Source organism: Odocoileus virginianus, chromosome 8 (assembly GCF_023699985.2).
Source record: "Odocoileus virginianus isolate 20LAN1187 ecotype Illinois chromosome 8, Ovbor_1.2, whole genome shotgun sequence".
Lineage (NCBI taxonomy): Eukaryota > Metazoa > Chordata > Mammalia > Artiodactyla > Cervidae > Odocoileus > Odocoileus virginianus.
This window is the reverse complement of record NC_069681.1, coordinates 70647684-70665319: the sequence shown is the minus strand read 5'-3', so window position 1 is coordinate 70665319 and position 17636 is coordinate 70647684. Positions and strand designations below refer to the sequence as shown.

General features: G+C 41.8%; 1 protein-coding gene across 4 annotated transcripts in view; it reads left to right on the top strand.

Moving 5' to 3' along the window:
• XPO4 (exportin 4) overlaps positions 1–17636 on the top strand; it is an 86502-nt gene that overhangs the window by 49007 nt on the left and 19859 nt on the right. For all 4 annotated transcript variants that reach the window (XM_070471658.1, XM_070471659.1, XM_070471661.1 and 1 more), the window contains 4 exons: positions 1276–1433; positions 1634–1808; positions 16488–16664; positions 17211–17353. In XM_070471658.1, coding sequence (XP_070327759.1) covers positions 1276–1433; positions 1634–1808; positions 16488–16664; positions 17211–17353 — 653 coding nt within the window. The remainder of the gene's footprint in view (positions 1–1275; positions 1434–1633; positions 1809–16487; positions 16665–17210; positions 17354–17636) is intronic.

The following is a 17636-nucleotide window of genomic DNA, read 5'->3' as shown; positions in this document are numbered from 1 at the left end:
TTTTCATATGTCCTGAAATACTGTATCATTCTTCAGTTTTGTTTTTCCCAGCCACATGCAAAGGTAAACACCATTCTTACCTCACAGGCCACACGGAAGCAGGCAGGAAGCCATGTCTGGCCCATGGGCTATGGGTTGCCAACCCCTTTTCTAAACAGAGAGGGTAACATGTCAGTAGATAAATTAATTTTGTGACTTGTGGTAAGTTTCTAATATTTTAAGTTTCTTAGAACCTTAAGAAGCTCAGGAATTGAAGGCTAGTGGAATCCATCTGAGAATTGGGGTTGTGTAAGTGCTCGGTGTCCCAACCCTGCACCAGTGCATACTTGGGAAACATTCTGCCTTCACATAACTTGTAAGTGATTTGTAGAGTCAGAGTGAAATAACATGAAACCCATGGAGAATAAATGTATACATTGTGACATTCAGAAAGCAGAGAGGTTTGTGTAGGGGAAAGGGGGCTGGAAAAGTGAAATGCTTGTGGAAAGTAGAAGATGGCCATAGTAAGTGTGGTGGGTTAAGACGAGAAGTTTCCTGTGAGTTCTCTGAACACGTTTTCCTGGGTGGTTTTGGTTATTAAGTCTGAGAACATTAATGACCTTCATCGGAATGCTGTATGCCAGGTGTTTCAGATAAGTATTGCAGAACTGAAGTAAAATCTAGATGAGGTTCAAAGTGAACTTAAATATAATCTAAAATTAAAAATTTTTTTAATTTGTTAATTGCAATGATGTAGCATAAAATGAGATTGGGACAACTTGTAGGCAGTCTCAGAGTTAATGGAAGACTGTTTATATGTTGTTTGAATGAGCGAGCTCCTAGGGTTGGAGGGATGTGCTGGTTTTCTGAGTGTGACTGTCTGTGTCCACCGGAGTGCCATCTGTACACTTCTGCCTGAACTTCACTAACTTTAGCAGGAGCCTGGGTGAGGCATAGTTAGCATAATACAGACGACTGTCGTCCTTGCTGTTTTTAGAAGGAGCAGTGTGCCTGACTGGCCAGCATCTGTTTCTCTCTTTGTCACAATAGGCTGGAGACAGTTCAGTTTTCACAATGTAGGTAAGCCCTCCACTGAATATTAACTGATACGTTTAAAATCATGGCCTGTAACAAGCAGTGCACTGAGGCACAATTTTCAAATTTAACTTGGGAATCAGTTTTCTAGAAATAATCAGCTGCAGTGAATTTTTCTTTCCCTTCATTTGGCGTGATAAGACACGTGACCCTTAAAAAAAGAGGAATTTATTTTTATGGATTAGCTCATCTTTCCAACAGGTACATCGAAAGATCAGAGAGGATTCTGACATGGCCCAGGACTCGCTGCAGTGCCTCGCGCAGTTGGCGTCCCTGCACGGGCCTGTCTTCCCTGATGAGGGCGCTCAGGTGGACTACCTCTCCCACTTCATCGAGGGCCTGTTGGGCACCATAAACGGGTAGGTGTCCCAGCTGGGAGCGGCCCTGACTCTCCTGCATGGTTCGTGGTGGAGGGGAAGAGAAACCAGTGATTCCCCTTAACCCTATGAAGTAGAGTTATATGTGAAGTGAACACACAGAGACGTGCCTTTGGAGTGAGTGTATGGAAACCAGTTTCCCTTGCTCCACTTAACGCTGGTGCCCACACCTTGGGTCGTAGGATCGAGATAGAAGACTCTGAGGCTGTGGGCATCTCCAGCATCATCAGCAACCTGATCACCGTGTTCCCTCGCAACGTGCTGACTGCCATCCCCCGAGAGCTGTTCTCGTCCTTCGTCAACTGCCTCACGCACCTCACCTGCTCTTTCGGGCGCAGCGCTGCACTGGAGGAAGTGGTAAGTGGCTCCTCTTATCACATGGTGTCTGTCTCACAGTGAGGGCTGCTGAGCACTGCTCACAGTGGGTCATTGTTTTAAAGGCGTGCGTTCTTGTTTACATGTGCAAATTATTTGGCGATCTGTGCTTGGAAACAGGGCTTTTAAAACATTTGTGATTAAAATCACATTCAGCTCAGTTGTGTCTGACTCTTTGTGACCCCATGGACTGCAGCACGCCAGGCTTCCCTTATTGGTCTAAGTAATTATTTTTAATTACTTTCATCTATTTCTTATAATTTTAGTTATTTATTTTTGACTGCATAGGCCTTTTCTCTACTTGTGGCAGGTGGGGGCCTCTCTCTGGTTGTGGTGCTTGGGCTTCTCATTGCAATGGCTTCTCTTGTTTGGATCCTGGGCTCTAGACCACAGGCTCAGGAGTTCTTTTGCACAGACTTGGTTGCTCTTCGGCATGTGGAATCTTCCCCTGATCAGAGATCAAACCTGTGTCTCTTGCATTGGCAGGAGGATTCTTTACCACTGAGCCACTTTAGCCCTGGTTTAAAGGTTTTAAGTTGAGATAATTTAGTACATGAATATAGGAAATGGAGTAAAATTTTTATATTAAATATTATCCTGAAAGCCCATTTTAATATTAAGCTATTTGATTAAGTTCAAAGGGTGCTGTGAGCTTTATGGTATGGTTTGACTGTATGTAATTTTAAGTGTTTCTTGAGAATTTAAAAATCTTGGGCTTACCTGAAAATTGCATAAATATAATTTGGTTCAAATAATTGTAACCCTGTTTATTTTGATTAGACTATGCTCTTGAAAATTTTTTTGGTGCTATGGTTTAACAATATACCTTAGTAAATTTTAATTTACATTAAAATGAAGACTAGTTCCAGTACTCAGAGATGTTTCTTGGTACAGATTTTAAGTGCTTATCTTCCAAGTTTTATATTTAATTTAGAAAACATGTACTAAACTTTTTGACAGCAAAGCTTTGTGTGTAATCATTACTGTGAGTAACTCCATTAATCTTGGGAAGTAATTGATTTTTTTCCCTGCAAAGTAGTTATTGTTGAAACTAATTTTTCTTTCTATGAAATGTAAATCCTTTTCAAAGATTGTAAGAGTAAGAATATTTGTGAACTTGACAGAATTTCGAGTTAAGTCCTAACAGCTGTTTTGTTGGAGATCTGGCAACATTCATGGAAGTGTTTAGTGTCCCTTTTTGGAGGTGTCAGAGCATGAAGAACCCAGATGTGGCTGTGTCTGCACCATGGGCGCCCCGTGGTTTGATGGGGAAGGATCCAGGCCAGGAAGACATTTGTGTGTTGGAAAGTGTGGGAAACACAGCTGCTTTTTAGTGTCTGTCTGTGGGTTGAGGAATCTTCTAACCATTTTACAGAGAAATTGTTGGAAGATACATAACATTTTTGGTTTGCAGATTTTTAATTTGAGCATTTATTTATTTTGCCTAGGGGACTAACAACTTGGAAAACATTGTTTCTGCCAAGGTTTGACATAGAAGTATTGGAACTCAGAGAGCCTGGCTGCCCTTGCAGAGAGTGGATGTTTATTGTGCTGTCTTCCTTTCTTTTAACAAATCGATTTCTTTTAGCCTGTTTATGACGTTTAAAAAATGGTGTTAGAAACAGTTGGTTATCCATTGAAAAAAGCAGAGGGAAAAGATTTGTCTCATGCTTTCCATGACTCATAGCAACCAAATTGGCAAGGGTTGTACTGCTTACAACACTATTGTTGGAAACAACTAGATCTACTGGCCAGGGTTTCATAAGGGAACACTCGAGTAAGGAGGCCTGGCCACCTCAGGGCAGGTGGGTGAGTCCCAGCGACACCGGCCCTTAGGAGGGCTGCTGGGTCAGTCCAGTTCTGTGAACGTTTATCTATCGCCTGCATTTCACCAGGCACTGTGTTTGATGAATATGTTCTTTAGCGTTAAGAATTTGAAAAGTCATATATGTTTCCAAAAGGAAAAAGTTAATCTAAGAGTGTAACGTTAAAAATTCTCTGAAAAGTTATAATTCAGACTATTTATTCAGAGGCCAGGAACACTGTCATATGCATGGGTGCTCTGAGTCAAATTAATTCTGTGCTGTAAGGACTGGCTAGAAAAACAAGAGAATGAATTAATTTCTATTACATATGACATTCAGAGAGTTCTCTAAATTCTTTTTTTTAATATTTGTTTGGCTGCACCTGGACTTAGTTGCAGCCCACAGGATCTTTAGTTGCAGCAGGAGAAGTTTTAGTTGCAGCTTTAGGGATCTAGTTCCCCAACCAGGTTCTGAACCTGGGCCCCCTGCATTGGGAGCGTGGAGTCTTAGCCACTGGACCACCAGGGAAGTCCCTAAATTCTTTTTAAAATGGAGAGATCATGACTTTTTATTTGTAACATTTCTGTGTTTTTTCTCTATGTTGTGATTTTTGCTTCATACGATGCTACACCTGAAAAGCCCTTTTCTAGGGGCTAGTAGTTAAGAACCTCAAGAACCCGGCTACCTGTGCTGGAGATGTAAGAGACACTGGGGTTGGGAAGATCCCTTGGAGGCTGAAATGGCAGCCCACTCCAGTATTCGTGCCTGGAGAATCCCATGGACTGGGGAGCCTGGCAGACTATAGTCCGTAGAGTCACAAAGAATGCAGTCACAGAGACACAGCTGAAGTGACTTAGCATGCATGCATACCAGAAAGAGTGTAGCAGATGAACAACGGCACAGACTGTTTTAGTTCTTTCCATCTTTAATCTTTCGTATGTCCTTGCTTGCTATTTTACACTATATATTATCTGATACATGTATTACACGTGTATTATCTGTCATTGGACTTGTGGGCTATGGCACTGCCTATAAAATTTAAACTTATTGTGAAGTATTTTGTTCATGTCAAGTAAAAACTTAAATATGTGTGTGTGTGTGTGTGTCTAAACATTTTGTGAAGAATAATAAGATGAACAGCTGTGTCCCAGCCATGCAGATATTACAGTATATCCCTGGTGCCTTCCCCCTTCCAACTACCTGGAGTTTCCCCCTGTTGTCATAAGCATGGTTTATATTGCGTAAGTTACTTCTGCCAAATGATTTTGTGTCGTGTTTGCTAATGAGCGCTGTCAGGGTGCTGGGCTGTGCTGTTGGCTCCTTTCCACCCTCTGTGACCTCGATAGTTCTTCTGTGTGCTCGCCTTCCCAAGTCCTCCTGAGAGCAGGAAAGCAGCCCCTGGCTGTGCACAGGAAACAAATGTTCAGCAGGCTTTTCATTAGAGGTGCGGCTCCATGTGAGAGCTGATGGCCCACAGCCACTTACTGTAGTCTTTATGTCTGTGAATCATAATGCTTTTCTTAACTGAGTCAGGTAACTCACGTTTATATATGAAGACAATACTCCCGGGCAAAGAGAGAGCTTCCCAGTTTTGTGAAAATGATTTGGAGTTGTCACATTGGTTTTTTGCTATTTGTAGAAAAAGGTCTGCTGGAGTTGTCTGCAGCATAGCAGCCAAATGTTAGAAGCACACTGGCACCAGGTTTTATCTGGTATACTTTTACAGTATCTGACATTAGGCACACATGCACACTTTATTTTTTTAGCAGAGTTTTAGATTCATAACCAAATGGAGTGAAAATACAGTTTCTACCGCAGCCACCACCCCCCCCCCCAACACACAGCCTCCCCCACCATCAACATCCTACCAGAGGGTGCATGTGTGTGAACCTGTCTGTCTGACTACCTGACTACTACTGGCCTGACAGTCCATCTACCCTGACTGTCACCAGCTCCCCGAGCCCATGTCTTTGTCAGGGTTCCCTGTGTTGTATGGGTCATGGGTATGGATGTGTGTGATGAGTGCATCCGCCATTATGGTTTCACACAGAGGAGTCTTACTGCCCCCAGCCCACCCCTCCCTGGCAACCAGGGATCTTTTCCTTGTCTGCAAAGTGTGGCCTTTAAATGTCATATAGTTGGAATTGTACAGTAATGCTAGATTTTAATCTGAAATTCACATGCATGTTAAAAGGAGACCAGATTCACATACTGAAACTTTTCTTCCCCAAACTTCATTTGGCAGTGTTTTCATCAACAAAATTAATCACTGTTTTCTATGTGTCCAAATGGTTCTTCTTATTGTTCAGTTGCTAAGTCATGTTTTAGGCACTTTTTGACCCCAAAGATGGCAGCATGCCAGGTTTCCCTGTCCTTCATTGTCTCCCAGAGTGTGCTTAAACTCATGTCCGTTGAGTCAGTGATGCCATCTAGCCATCTTGTCCTCCGTTGTCCCCTTCTTCTCCTACCCTCAGTCTTTCCCAGCATCAGGGTCTTTTCCAGTGAGTCAGCTCTTCGCATCAGGTGGCCAAAGTATTGGAGCTTCAGCTTCAGCATCAGTCCTTCCAGTGAATATTCAGGACTGATTTCCTTTAGGATGGACTGGTTGGATCTCCTTGCAGTCCAAGGGGCTCTTAAGAGTCTTCTCCAATGCCACAATTTGAAAGCATCAATTCTTTGGTGCTCAGCCTTCTTTATGGTCCAACTTTCACATCTGTATGCGAGTACTGGAAAAACCACAGCTTTGACTAGACGGACCTTTGTTGGCAAAGTAATGTCTCTGCTTTTTAATATGCTGTCTAGGTTGATCATAGCTTTTCTTCTGGGGAGCAAGTGTCTTTTGATTTCATGGCTGCAATCACTGTCCACAGTGATTTTGGAGCCCAAGAAAATAAAGTCTGTCACTGTTTTCTTCTTTGCCCCTTCTATTTGCCATGAAGTGATGGGACCGGATTCCATGATCTTAGTTTTATTAATGTTGAATTTTAAGCCAGCTTTTTCACCCTCCTCTTTCACCCTCATCAAAAGGCTCTTTAGTTTCTCTTCACTTTCTGCCATTAGGATGGTATCATCTGCATATCTGAGGTTGCTGATATTTCTCCTGGCAGTCTTAATTCCAGCTTGTGATTCATTGAACTGAACATTTTGCACAATGTACCCTGCATGTATAAGTTAAATAAGCAGGGTGACAGTATACAACCTTGACATACTCCTTTCCCAATTTGGAATCAGTCCGTTGTTCCATGTCCAGTTCTAACTTGCTTCTTGACCTATATACAGATTTCTCAGGAGGCAGGTACGGTGGTCTGGTATTCCATCTCTTTAAGAATTTTTCACAGTTCATTGTGATCCACCCAATCAAAGGCTTTAGTGAAGTCAGTGAAGCAAAAGGATGTGTTTTTTGGAATTTCCTTTCTTTTTCTGTGATCCAGTGGATGTTGGCAATTTTGTCTCTGGTTCTTCTGTCTTTTCTATATCCAACTTGTAGGTGTGGAAATTCTCAGTTCATGTCCTGCTGAAGCCTTGCTTGGAGAAATTTTGAGCATAATCTTGCTATCATGTGAAATAAGTGCAATTGTATGGAATTTGAACATTCTTTGGCATTGCCTTTCTTTGGGATTGGAATGAAAACTGACCTTTTCCAGTCCTATGGCCACTGGTGAATTTTGCAAATTTTCTGGCATATTGAGTGTAGCACTCTTAACATCATCAACTTTTAGGATTTGAAATAGCTCAGCTGGAATTTCATCACCTCCAATAGCTTTGTTCATAGTGACGCTTCCTAAGGCCCACTTGACTTAATACTCCAGCATTCTGGCTCTAGGTGAGTGATCACACCATTGAGGTTATCTGGGTCATTAAGATATTTTTTGTGTAGTTCTTCTGTGTATTCTTGCCATGTCTTCTTAATATCTTCTGCTTCTGTTAGGTCCATACCATTTCTATCCTTTATTGAGCGCATCTTTGCATGAAATGTTCTCTTGGTATCTCCAATTTTCTTGAAGAGATCTCTAGTCTTTCCCATTCTATTGTTTTCCTTTATTTCTTTGCTTGTTCACTTAAGAAGGCTTTATCTCTCCTTGCTATTCTCTGGAACTCTGCATTCAGTTGGGTTTATCCTCTTCGCTTTTCACTTCTCTTCTTTCAGGAATTCATAAGACAACCATTTGCCTTTTTGCATTTCTTTTTCTTAGGGATGGTCTTGATCACTGCCTCCTGTAAAATGTCACGAACCTCTGTCCATAGTTTTTCAGGCACTCTATCAGATCTAATCCCTTGAATCTATTTGTCACTTCCACTGTATAATCATACAGGATAGTGTTTAGGGCATAAACTTGAATTTCTGTGATATTGAATGGTTTGCCTTGGAAACAAACTGAGATCATTCTGTCATTTTTTGAGATTGCACACAAGTACTGCATTTCAGACTCTTCTGTTTGACTATGAGAACTACTCCATTTCTTCTAAGGGATTTTTGCCCACAGTAGTAGATATAGTGGTCATCTGAATTAAATTCACCCATTCCCATCCATTTTAGTTCACTGATTCTAAGATGTTGATCTTTACTCTTGCCATCTCCTGCTTGATCATGTCCAGTTTACCTTGATTCATGAACCTAACATTCCAGGTTCCTATGTGATATTGTTCTTTACAGCATTGGGCTTTACTTTCCTCACCAAACATCCACAGTCGACTGCCGTTTCCACTTTGGCACAGCCTCTTCCTTCTTTCTGGAGCTATTAGTAATTGGCCTCTGCCTTTCTCCTAAAGTGTATTGGACACCTTCTGACCAGGTGGAGCTCACCTTCTGGTGTCATATCTCTTTGCCTTTTAATACTGTTCATGGGGTTCTTGCAGCAAGAATACTGGCGTGGTGTGCCATTCCCTCCTCCAGTGGACCACGTTTTGTCAGAACTCTCCAGGGTGACCCATCCATCTTGCGTGGCTCTGCATGGCATGGCTCGTGGCTTTGTTGGGTTATGGAAGCCCCTTGCTGTGGCAAAGCTGTGATCCATGAATGGGTTCAAATAGTTACCAGATATAAAAGCAGACTGTTTTCCTGAGGCTGGAGAGCTGCAAGTTCACCCCTCTGTACACTCGCAAGTTAATTATGGGTGTTGACGTGTCAGTGCTGATATCATGTTTTAATTACGTTCTCCACCCTCTGTTCCCAGGCGAAGTGAGTGGGGTCAAGTACCCCCCTAAGCTCCAAGGCCTCTCTAGAGCTCTGCTGGCAATGGGCCCAAGGGCCCCCAGGCGCGAGCAGTGTCCAGCTTGGTCCCTTCGTCAGCCCTGGGCACGTGCTCTGGCTCGGCTGCTGGGTGCTGGCCAGAGGGGCGGTGGAGCGGGGCCAAAGCATTAGGAGTCAGTGCTGGGCCGGGTTTCAGTTCTCTGATTAGACTGAAAGTTTAGCTGCCAATTGTCATCAGCCAGGTTTCTCACACTCTGCCTGATGAGTCACTTGTACTGGTTTCCAAGTGGAACAGAAGGCTCTGGGAAGTTTGCAGTGCTTATTTTAGATCTGCTTCAGGGAGGGGGCTGAGTGTCCGACGTGATCCTGGTTTGTCTCACATCAGGGCTTTGTACGATGGACTGTGGAATGCTCTTGCAAGAGTAAACAGCTTCTAAGTAAGGCTTTTACAGTTTTTTTGTATTTCTCTGTGTCAGAATTTCAGATTAAACACTGTAAGCGTGCATCACATATATGCTGAGGGACAGTGAGGAACATTGCTTCTTCCTCCTGAGACATGGGCTCAGGATGCTGTTCCTCTTAAGATATGTTACCAGTCTGTTTATTTTGGCAAGATAAATTGTGTTAAGACTTAACAAATGATGTCTGCAAAGCACATGCTTCGTGAAGTGTATTGACAGGCCGCAGATGTTTCTCTGGGTGGAGACTGTCTTGTTGATCCCCCTCCTCCATCTTTAGTTGGCTCTGGGTTAGAGATTTGTGTTGAAGGCCCATGGCCAGCTGCTCTGCTGCTGATGCTCAAAGCAGATCCAGCACTTACCTGGCCGCTTTATGTGTCTTTCTCGAGTCCTGAGAACCAGCATCCACAACTGTGTTATAGCATATATGATACAGATAAAAATAAACAATAACAAAATGCCCACGGGTGAGCTCTCAGCCCAACTGAGAACGTTACTGGCTGAGTAATATTCCATTGTACATCTGTACCACATCTTTACCCATTCATCTGTCGATGGACATTTAGGTTGCTTCCATGTCTTGGCTATTGTGAATACTGCTGCTATGAACACATTTGTCTTTTCCAGATATATGTCTTTATCATCTTTTTATAGTTGTCAACATATAAGTCTTTCATCTCCTTGGTCAGGTTTATTCTTAAGTATTTTATTTTTTTGTATGTGATTTTAAAAGGAATTTTTTTTTTTTAACTTTCTCCTTCTGACATTTCATTAATGCAGTGTTTCTCTTTTGTGTCCTGCCACAGAGCCCGCTCATTAGTTTCTTAGGCTGCTCTGCCCTGATGGGGGGCTCCCGCGGTGGACCTGGGCTCAGAGCCGCACACATACCCCACACCCCTGATTGTGGCTCCGACCACACTCCAGCCCCTTTGGCCTGTCTCCACACAGCCCACCCTGTGCTCACCCCAGGTCTGTCTGCACTAAGACTGGAGACTGCAGGGTGATGGCCAGGACCCTGTGTGCGAATCTCTGTCCTGCATGCCGCAGTCCATGCTGTTCCCCCAGCTGTTGAAGGGTGAGAGCACCTTTCCTGTCGCACAGCTCCCTCCCAGGGGTGCAGGTCCCATCCTGATTCCCTGATTTTTTTTTTCTTTTGTCATACCAGCTACATGATAAGCTTTCTGGCAGTTTTGATTGTATGAGGTCTTCTGCCAGCTTCCAGTGGGTATTCAGTGAGAATCGTTCCACATAGAGATGTAGTCTAAATGAATTTATGGGGGGAGATGAGCTTCGAGTCCTTCTCTTCCACCATCTTAATCTCCCAGCCTTAATCAGATTCTTAAGCTGTTTCTTTCATCTGTTTTTTGTTTTTTTTTTTTTTTTTTTGCTGTTGGATTGCAAGAGTTTCTTATATATTTTGGATATTAACCTCTTATCAAATATATGGTTTGTAAATATTTTTTCCCCATTTGTTAGATTGTCTTTTTGTTGCTGTTTTCCTCTGCTGCCAGCAACTTACATCAAATAGCCCTTCCTTTCCTAATGATTTGTAAGACTATTACTGTCACATATCTAGTGTTCAACATACTAGTTTATCTTTCCCGAGCACTAACCACTTCCATTGGTCAGTTAGTCTATTTTTGCACCTGTGTGTTGTTGTAAGGTAATGTCAGTTCCCACTGCACCCTGGATTTTCAGGAGGAATCTTGACTGTGTTGGCTTTTTCATTTTCTGTAAAAATTGTGTCAGTTTTTCAAGTTGGATTGTGCTTGGAATTATAGTGATTCTTTAGTGAAAAGTAGACATCTCTACTGTATTAATTCTGCCCATAAATGTGGTATTTCTCCATATTAATTAAGGTATAATTTATTACCTTCCAATAAGGAATAGGTTTTCCTTTAGTGCCTTTCATTCTTGTTGCTGTTGTAAATAGTATCTTCTGTAAATCTCATTTTTGAGATTGCTGCTGGCGTGGAGAATTGAAGTTGGCATTTGTATGTTGATCTGATATTTACTGACCTTTCAGAATTCTTATAGATTCTAACAGTTTTCCTCTGTGGATGATCGTGTCATCTGAATAATGACAGTCTGGTTTTTTTCAGTCTTCACCATTTGTATTTCTGATGCTTAGTGTATGATTCATTTCTTATGGCGCAGTGTTGAATCACTTGAAGACATGAAGACATGTTTTCTGGTTCATCATTAGGAGTAATGTTTGCTAACCGTTTTTGAGCTCTCCTTTATCAGAATGAGTAATAAGTTTTTTGTTTGTTTTTAAATTTTGATTGCTAGGTCTTCATTGTGATATGTGGGCTTTCTCTGCTTGCATGGGGGCCTCTCTTGTTGCAGAGTGCAGCCTCGGTAGTTGCACCTTGCCGGCATAGTTGCCCCGAGGCAGGTGAGATCTTAGTACCCTGACCAGGGACGGAACCTGTGTCCTCGGCATTGGAAGATGGATTCTTAAGCACCGAACCACCAGGGCAGCCCCACTAATAGATTTTTAAAACATGGTTGAGTATTGAATGTCATTAATTGTGTTTCTACTTGATCTGTTAGTGTGATCAGTTGGTTTTATAGATTTTTCTTTTGTTAAAGTTGCCTTTGCATTTCTGAGTTGAACCCAGCTCAACCGTGTGTCATGGCCTTTTGTGAATGGCTGGGTTTGTTTGGTGTCAGGGTCACATCACTTCCTGAGTTATGTCTTTCTCATTCTTGTTTCCTGTTTTCTGGATCAGTCTCTGTAAGATTGGTTGTTTTGTTTTTGCTTTTTGCTAGTTTAGTAGATCTCACCTGTAAGTTTAATAAGCTGGTATTTTCTTTGGGGGAAGAATTAAAAAAAAATTTTTTTTTTTTTGGTTAGTTATGGGAGTATTCAGGTTTCCTTTTTTCCTTGATCCAAATATGAAGACACTTTTTTTTTCTATTAATACATTTATTAGAATGAAACATGCCTATTTCTTATAATTTTGTTCCTACTGTTATTTCAGAATACAGTTTTAATGTGAAAATGGTATATGGTCATTGGTAAAAGCAATTCAGATAGTACATGAAATTAAAATTCTCCACCATTCCATCATTTATCACTTTCTTGGCATCTGTTGATTCACATCCAGACCTATATAATACCTTTATATAATCATCTAACGTCATTAATTGGAGTTAGAAATCATTTTTAATGCAGAACTTTAGGGAATGATTCAGTGAATTAGTTTGTACTGTTTTCAGTAATGCTGCAGCAAATACTCTCATGCACAAATCACAAGTGACTCCCCAGTTAGACAGACATTCTTAAATCAGCTCCATTTTCACATAACCCCTCAAATGGTGTCTTGTTCTCTGTAAGGTTTCCCTTTCATGAATTAGGCAGCCTTTAACAGTGGACGTGTCCTAGAGAGAAAGAACTTAGTCATTAAAACTATAACAGAGGTTATTGTATTTTTTCATAACTCTTTGTTTCATACAAGACTTCTGATGGCTTATAAAAAGAACGTTTAGAGTGAGATAATCTTTTAGAACTTGCAGAAGGCAATTAGATGAAAGAGGAAAGTAGAAAGTCAAGCTTAGAGAAAAGGAGCAGTCTGAACAATCAGGCTGTAGTATCTGTAACCCGCAAGCCTGACTTTTTAGAAGGGGCTGGAGATAACCAGGTCCTTAGTAGGCTCTTGGGGGAAAAAGAGGAAGCACACCTGCTCCTCAGAGGAATGCTCCCAAATATTTGGTAAAAATAAAGATGGAAAATGATCTCTTGCAAAGCTTCATGTTGTGAATGACACGGATCCTCAATCCCATGGCAACAGATGATGTCTGAATAGGTTTTATTTGACTCTTTAATCTTCAGTGTTCCACCAGAGTCTAGCTTTTGGATTTCTTTTTGAACAGCTCTGTTTAATCATCAGTTTTTCATTATTTTTATTCTTTCTTAGAGACCTTAGAACAAAAAGAATATTTGTAATTATCTTAACATAAGGCTAAAATGCATTGTGGAATTTCAGTGATCTGCTTTATATTTTGAAGTGTTTTGCTATTTCATAATCTTAGAAAGTAGTTCACCATTACTTATCAATTCCCATCTATAATTAAAAAAAGAGACTAAAGGAATAAGAAAATGGAAGAATGATAGAATCACCTACAAGGTTGGTGGAATAGTGAAATTAATCATCACAAATAGAATAAATAACTACTCTTTATGACTTCAGTTTCCTGATTGCATTTTCTAAAATATGGTACAGTCTTTCAAGAGGTCTTGAGATGCCATCTTTTTTATGTTATGTTGTTGTTGTTGTTAACATTTCATTGGATGCTATTTTAAATTCAGAGTTTTTCACTTTCTGCCCAGAGTATCACAGAGAGAAATTTTCAGAATAAGATGTTTCTCAGTGCTAAGCAGAAGGTGAATGTAGAGACAGCAGCTCTCTGAGCTCTAATAATGTTGGTAAAACTGATGTGTAAGTGAAATCTGAGACAGTTTTAGGCGATCAGTTTTCCCAAGCTCAACAGTTTATGAGCCAACAGTCTTATTTCCAAGAACAAAAAGAAAATATGGCATTCCCATCCAGTCAGTTATTCTATGGAAAAGCTTCACCCAATATTTTGTGAGTTTAAAGTTTCCTAAAGTTTAGTGATGGTACTCCTTCATCTTTTTTGATGTTTGTGCAAAACAATTTTATTTAATAGGGTTTATAATTGCATTGAAAGCAGTGTGGAAGGAAATAACTGATGTAATGGAAAAATTGACTGAATTGATAATTTTTATTGGTATTTAGAAATTAAGCGAATATATGTTACTGCCTTTATGGAACCAAGAACATGGCTGTCCTTCAACAAAATTACGAGCTGTCAAGGTTTGAAAAAACACCTTCTGATGATGCGTGAGCAGGAAGAACCAGCATGAGTAGGACGCTAGGACCTCCTGGAGTTAGACTTTACAAGTGCAGTTGGTCCTCGTTGAATGTGGATTCCATATTTGCAGATTCACTTTCTTGCTGAGAACTCTTTGTGACCCCCAAAATCAGTACTAGTGTGACTTTTCTTGGTCATTTATGGACGGACATGTGCATGCAAGAGTGACAAAAACCATGATCCACCCAGCATGCTTGTTCTCACTGCAAACAGATGTCCTTCTCACCATCTCCAGTGCTGCATTTTTGTGTGAAATGGGGTTCCCCAAATTTTTGTCAAAAAATACTGAAGTACTTAACAATTCGATGATCTTGCTATTTCAGATGGCTTCCAGGTGTTGTGCCCAAGTGCATTGAGGCTGGGGCATGCCTTAGGGAGAAGATGTGTGTGTTAGATGAGCTTTGTTGAACAGGCTGCTGGCCATGAATCAGCATTGTATGTGAAGTAGGGTGTCTATGCACAGAAACACGTGTGAAACAAGGTGATGTATCCGTTTGTCCACCTTTGCACAGTGTAACTGCAGTGACCAGAGTGTTTGCTGATTCAGTGCTGGGTCAACTTTACAGGATGTAAATATCACAGATACTAAGAATTGACTGTTTACAACATGAGTATGTCCTAGTTAGTTGTACTCAAATAATGTTGCTTGTTTTCAGTAAAAACACCTTCACGATCAGAAAAATAGGAATAAAATTTGGGTTTGCTGTTTTAAAAAATTATTTGTATAATTTACTGATTTATTTTTGGCTGTGCTGGTTCTTCATTGCTGAAGAGAACTTTCTCTTGTTGAGGTGCTCGGGCCTCTTGTTGCAGGGCAGGGGCTCCAGCTGCGTGTGCTTCAGCCATTGCGGCTCCCGGGCTTAGTTGCTCTGAGGCATGTGGGATCTTGCCAGATTAGGGAATGAACTCTGTCCCCTGTGATGGCAGATGAATTCTTAACAACTAGACCACCAGGGAAGCTCTGGGTTTGCTATTTTTAAATTCTTTATGAAGTTATCTAATGAAGTTTTTTTTTACTTTCCCTTTATTCTTTTGTGAAGTTTTCACAGATTACTTTTAAATATTTTTCAAAAAATTAAAGCTTCATTTGATGTAGAAAATGACCATTTTTCTCTGTATTCCTAGGTTAGTAAAAGCTAAAGACATAAAACACTATTGCTGGACGCAGTTCTTCAGATGCTTACCTACTCCCGTCTGAAGGTGGTATTTGACATCTGGCTTAATTTGGAATTCTTGAAAGAGATCTCCCATTACTTCCTTCTTTGAGTCATTGACAGATTGCTGGGATAACAGTCTGAGGTGGTTGTCCTGTGATGGAGGTTCCAGACCTCTGTGTTTGTAGCTTGAGGCTAGAAGACAAGCTGTAGACCAAACCTGAGAGACACCATTATCACAGCAAATACCAACCCCGGGATGTGCATTTCTCTCTTATGACCTTTAGTGTGTCTTCTGTGATTGTTTGTTCGCTTCTCCCTTTTTTTCATTGGACTCAAATGTGAAAGTCTCTGAATGCTGTTATTTATGTTTTTGAACATAGTGCTTGATACATAAGTATTCTGGATTTCACTGATTGGTGATCTGGTGAATTTGTGGATGAACAAATCAATGCAAAGCTAAATTGTATACAGTCCTACTAATTAATGGCAAAATTCAGGCGTGGTTTCTCACTGGCACGTGAGAAGAATAAAGTGTCAGACGCTGCGCTCGCAGAGCTGCCCAGAGTCGCTCAGTGTGGACTCTTCCTCACTGAGAAACCCTCTGCTCTGAAGTGATCTTAGAACCCAGCCTGTCCATGCTGGGGACATGCTATCCAAGTCTGACACCCACCCGTGACCCCCAGGTTTGCTCGCCATCCATTGGCCTCCCCATGCGTCCTCACTCATGCTTCTCCTTAGGGCCCTCCTCCAGGTTCTCTGAGGCCCATTCTTGCCTTTCAAGTTTCTAATACAATGTCATGGAGTATGTACAAAGCCCGAACAGTTCTCTTCTTGACATAGACAAATGTCAGTTATCTTTGCTTGAAAAATACATGATCTACAAAGTGCTGAACGGTTAGTCTTTTACAGAAATGAACATTAATTCCTATTTGCCTAAGAATTTGATTAAGTTAGAAAGCTTTTTAGAAAGTCTAATAAGAAGCCTGTACATCTTTACTGCAGTGTTTGAGTTGATCAGTTAATTTGAAGATGAGATCAGCTAGCTCAGTTGCTGATTGCTGATTGGGAACTTTGTTGAAGGCCACCGCGTGGACCTGTCTGTGGTGACTCGTCTCACTGGTGTCTGTCTTGTGAATGCCCCTTCCTCCTAGCTGGACAAAGATGACATGGTGTACATGGAGGCATACGACAGGCTGCTGGAATCCTGGCTGACGCTGGTACAAGACGACAAGCACTTCCATAAAGGCTTTTTCACCCAGCACGCAGTCCAGGTGTTCAATTCCTACATTCAGTGCCACCTCGCTGCACCCGATGGCACAAGGAATCTGGTGAGTTTTCAGCCAGGTTGTAGTTAAAAATCTGTTTCCTTGTGGGCTCTCGTTGGTCTGTTTGTCCCATCACACTTGATACTAGAAATTTAGGGTGAGCTCTTTACAAAGACTTGCTGAGAGTGCCACGTGGAGAGCAGGCATCTATGCAGGTTTGTGTTTCATGGGCTGTGGCTTCTGGTTCTCCATTTCTCTTAAGTTCTCAGTCACCTGCTGTGTCTTGCTGGTGTGACAAGGGTGACACCCAAGGGTGGTGGCTCTTGGTGATGTCAGAGCTCCTCAGAGACGACAGGAACTCCACTCCGTGTAGGGGGTGGGGTGTAGGTGTGCACTGTCCATGTTTACCTGTAATTGGTGGGAGTGGTCAGACCCCCACTTCTTTCTCTTCGAATTTCCCCCCTTTTAGTAACGGCAGGCAGGCGGGCATCCCTAGCAGCTGCACTTGAAGGTGCTCCTTCTTGAAGGTCCTGAGTTTCTGTTCCTCAGCATAGCAACAGGCTGGGTCCTAAGATCAGCTCAGTCTTTTCTTTCTTTCGTCAATAACAGACTGCCAACGGAGTGGCCTCTCGGGAGGAAGAAGAGATCAGTGAACTCCAGGAGGACGACCGAGACCAGTTTTCTGATCAGCTAGCCAGTGTAGGAATGCTAGGACGCATTGCTGCAGAGCACTGTATCCCTCTCCTGACAAGGTACACACGGTCCAAAGACAACCCATGGAGCAAACACCCTGTAGTCACATGCCCCGGAGAGCTTTAAGTGTTTAAAGACTGTAAACACCCCCGCCCCGGGCACAGCACATGGAACAAGTGGACAGAAACGCACTCGTGGTGGCGTTCCTTGGCTTGTACATTTGGAGCCCAGGCACCACAGCATAGATGGCAGACAGATTATGGAAAACGTGGTATGAGAAACATTGGACCCATATCAATAAACACTTGGAATAACTGGTTTTCAAATGCCTGTTGTAAACCT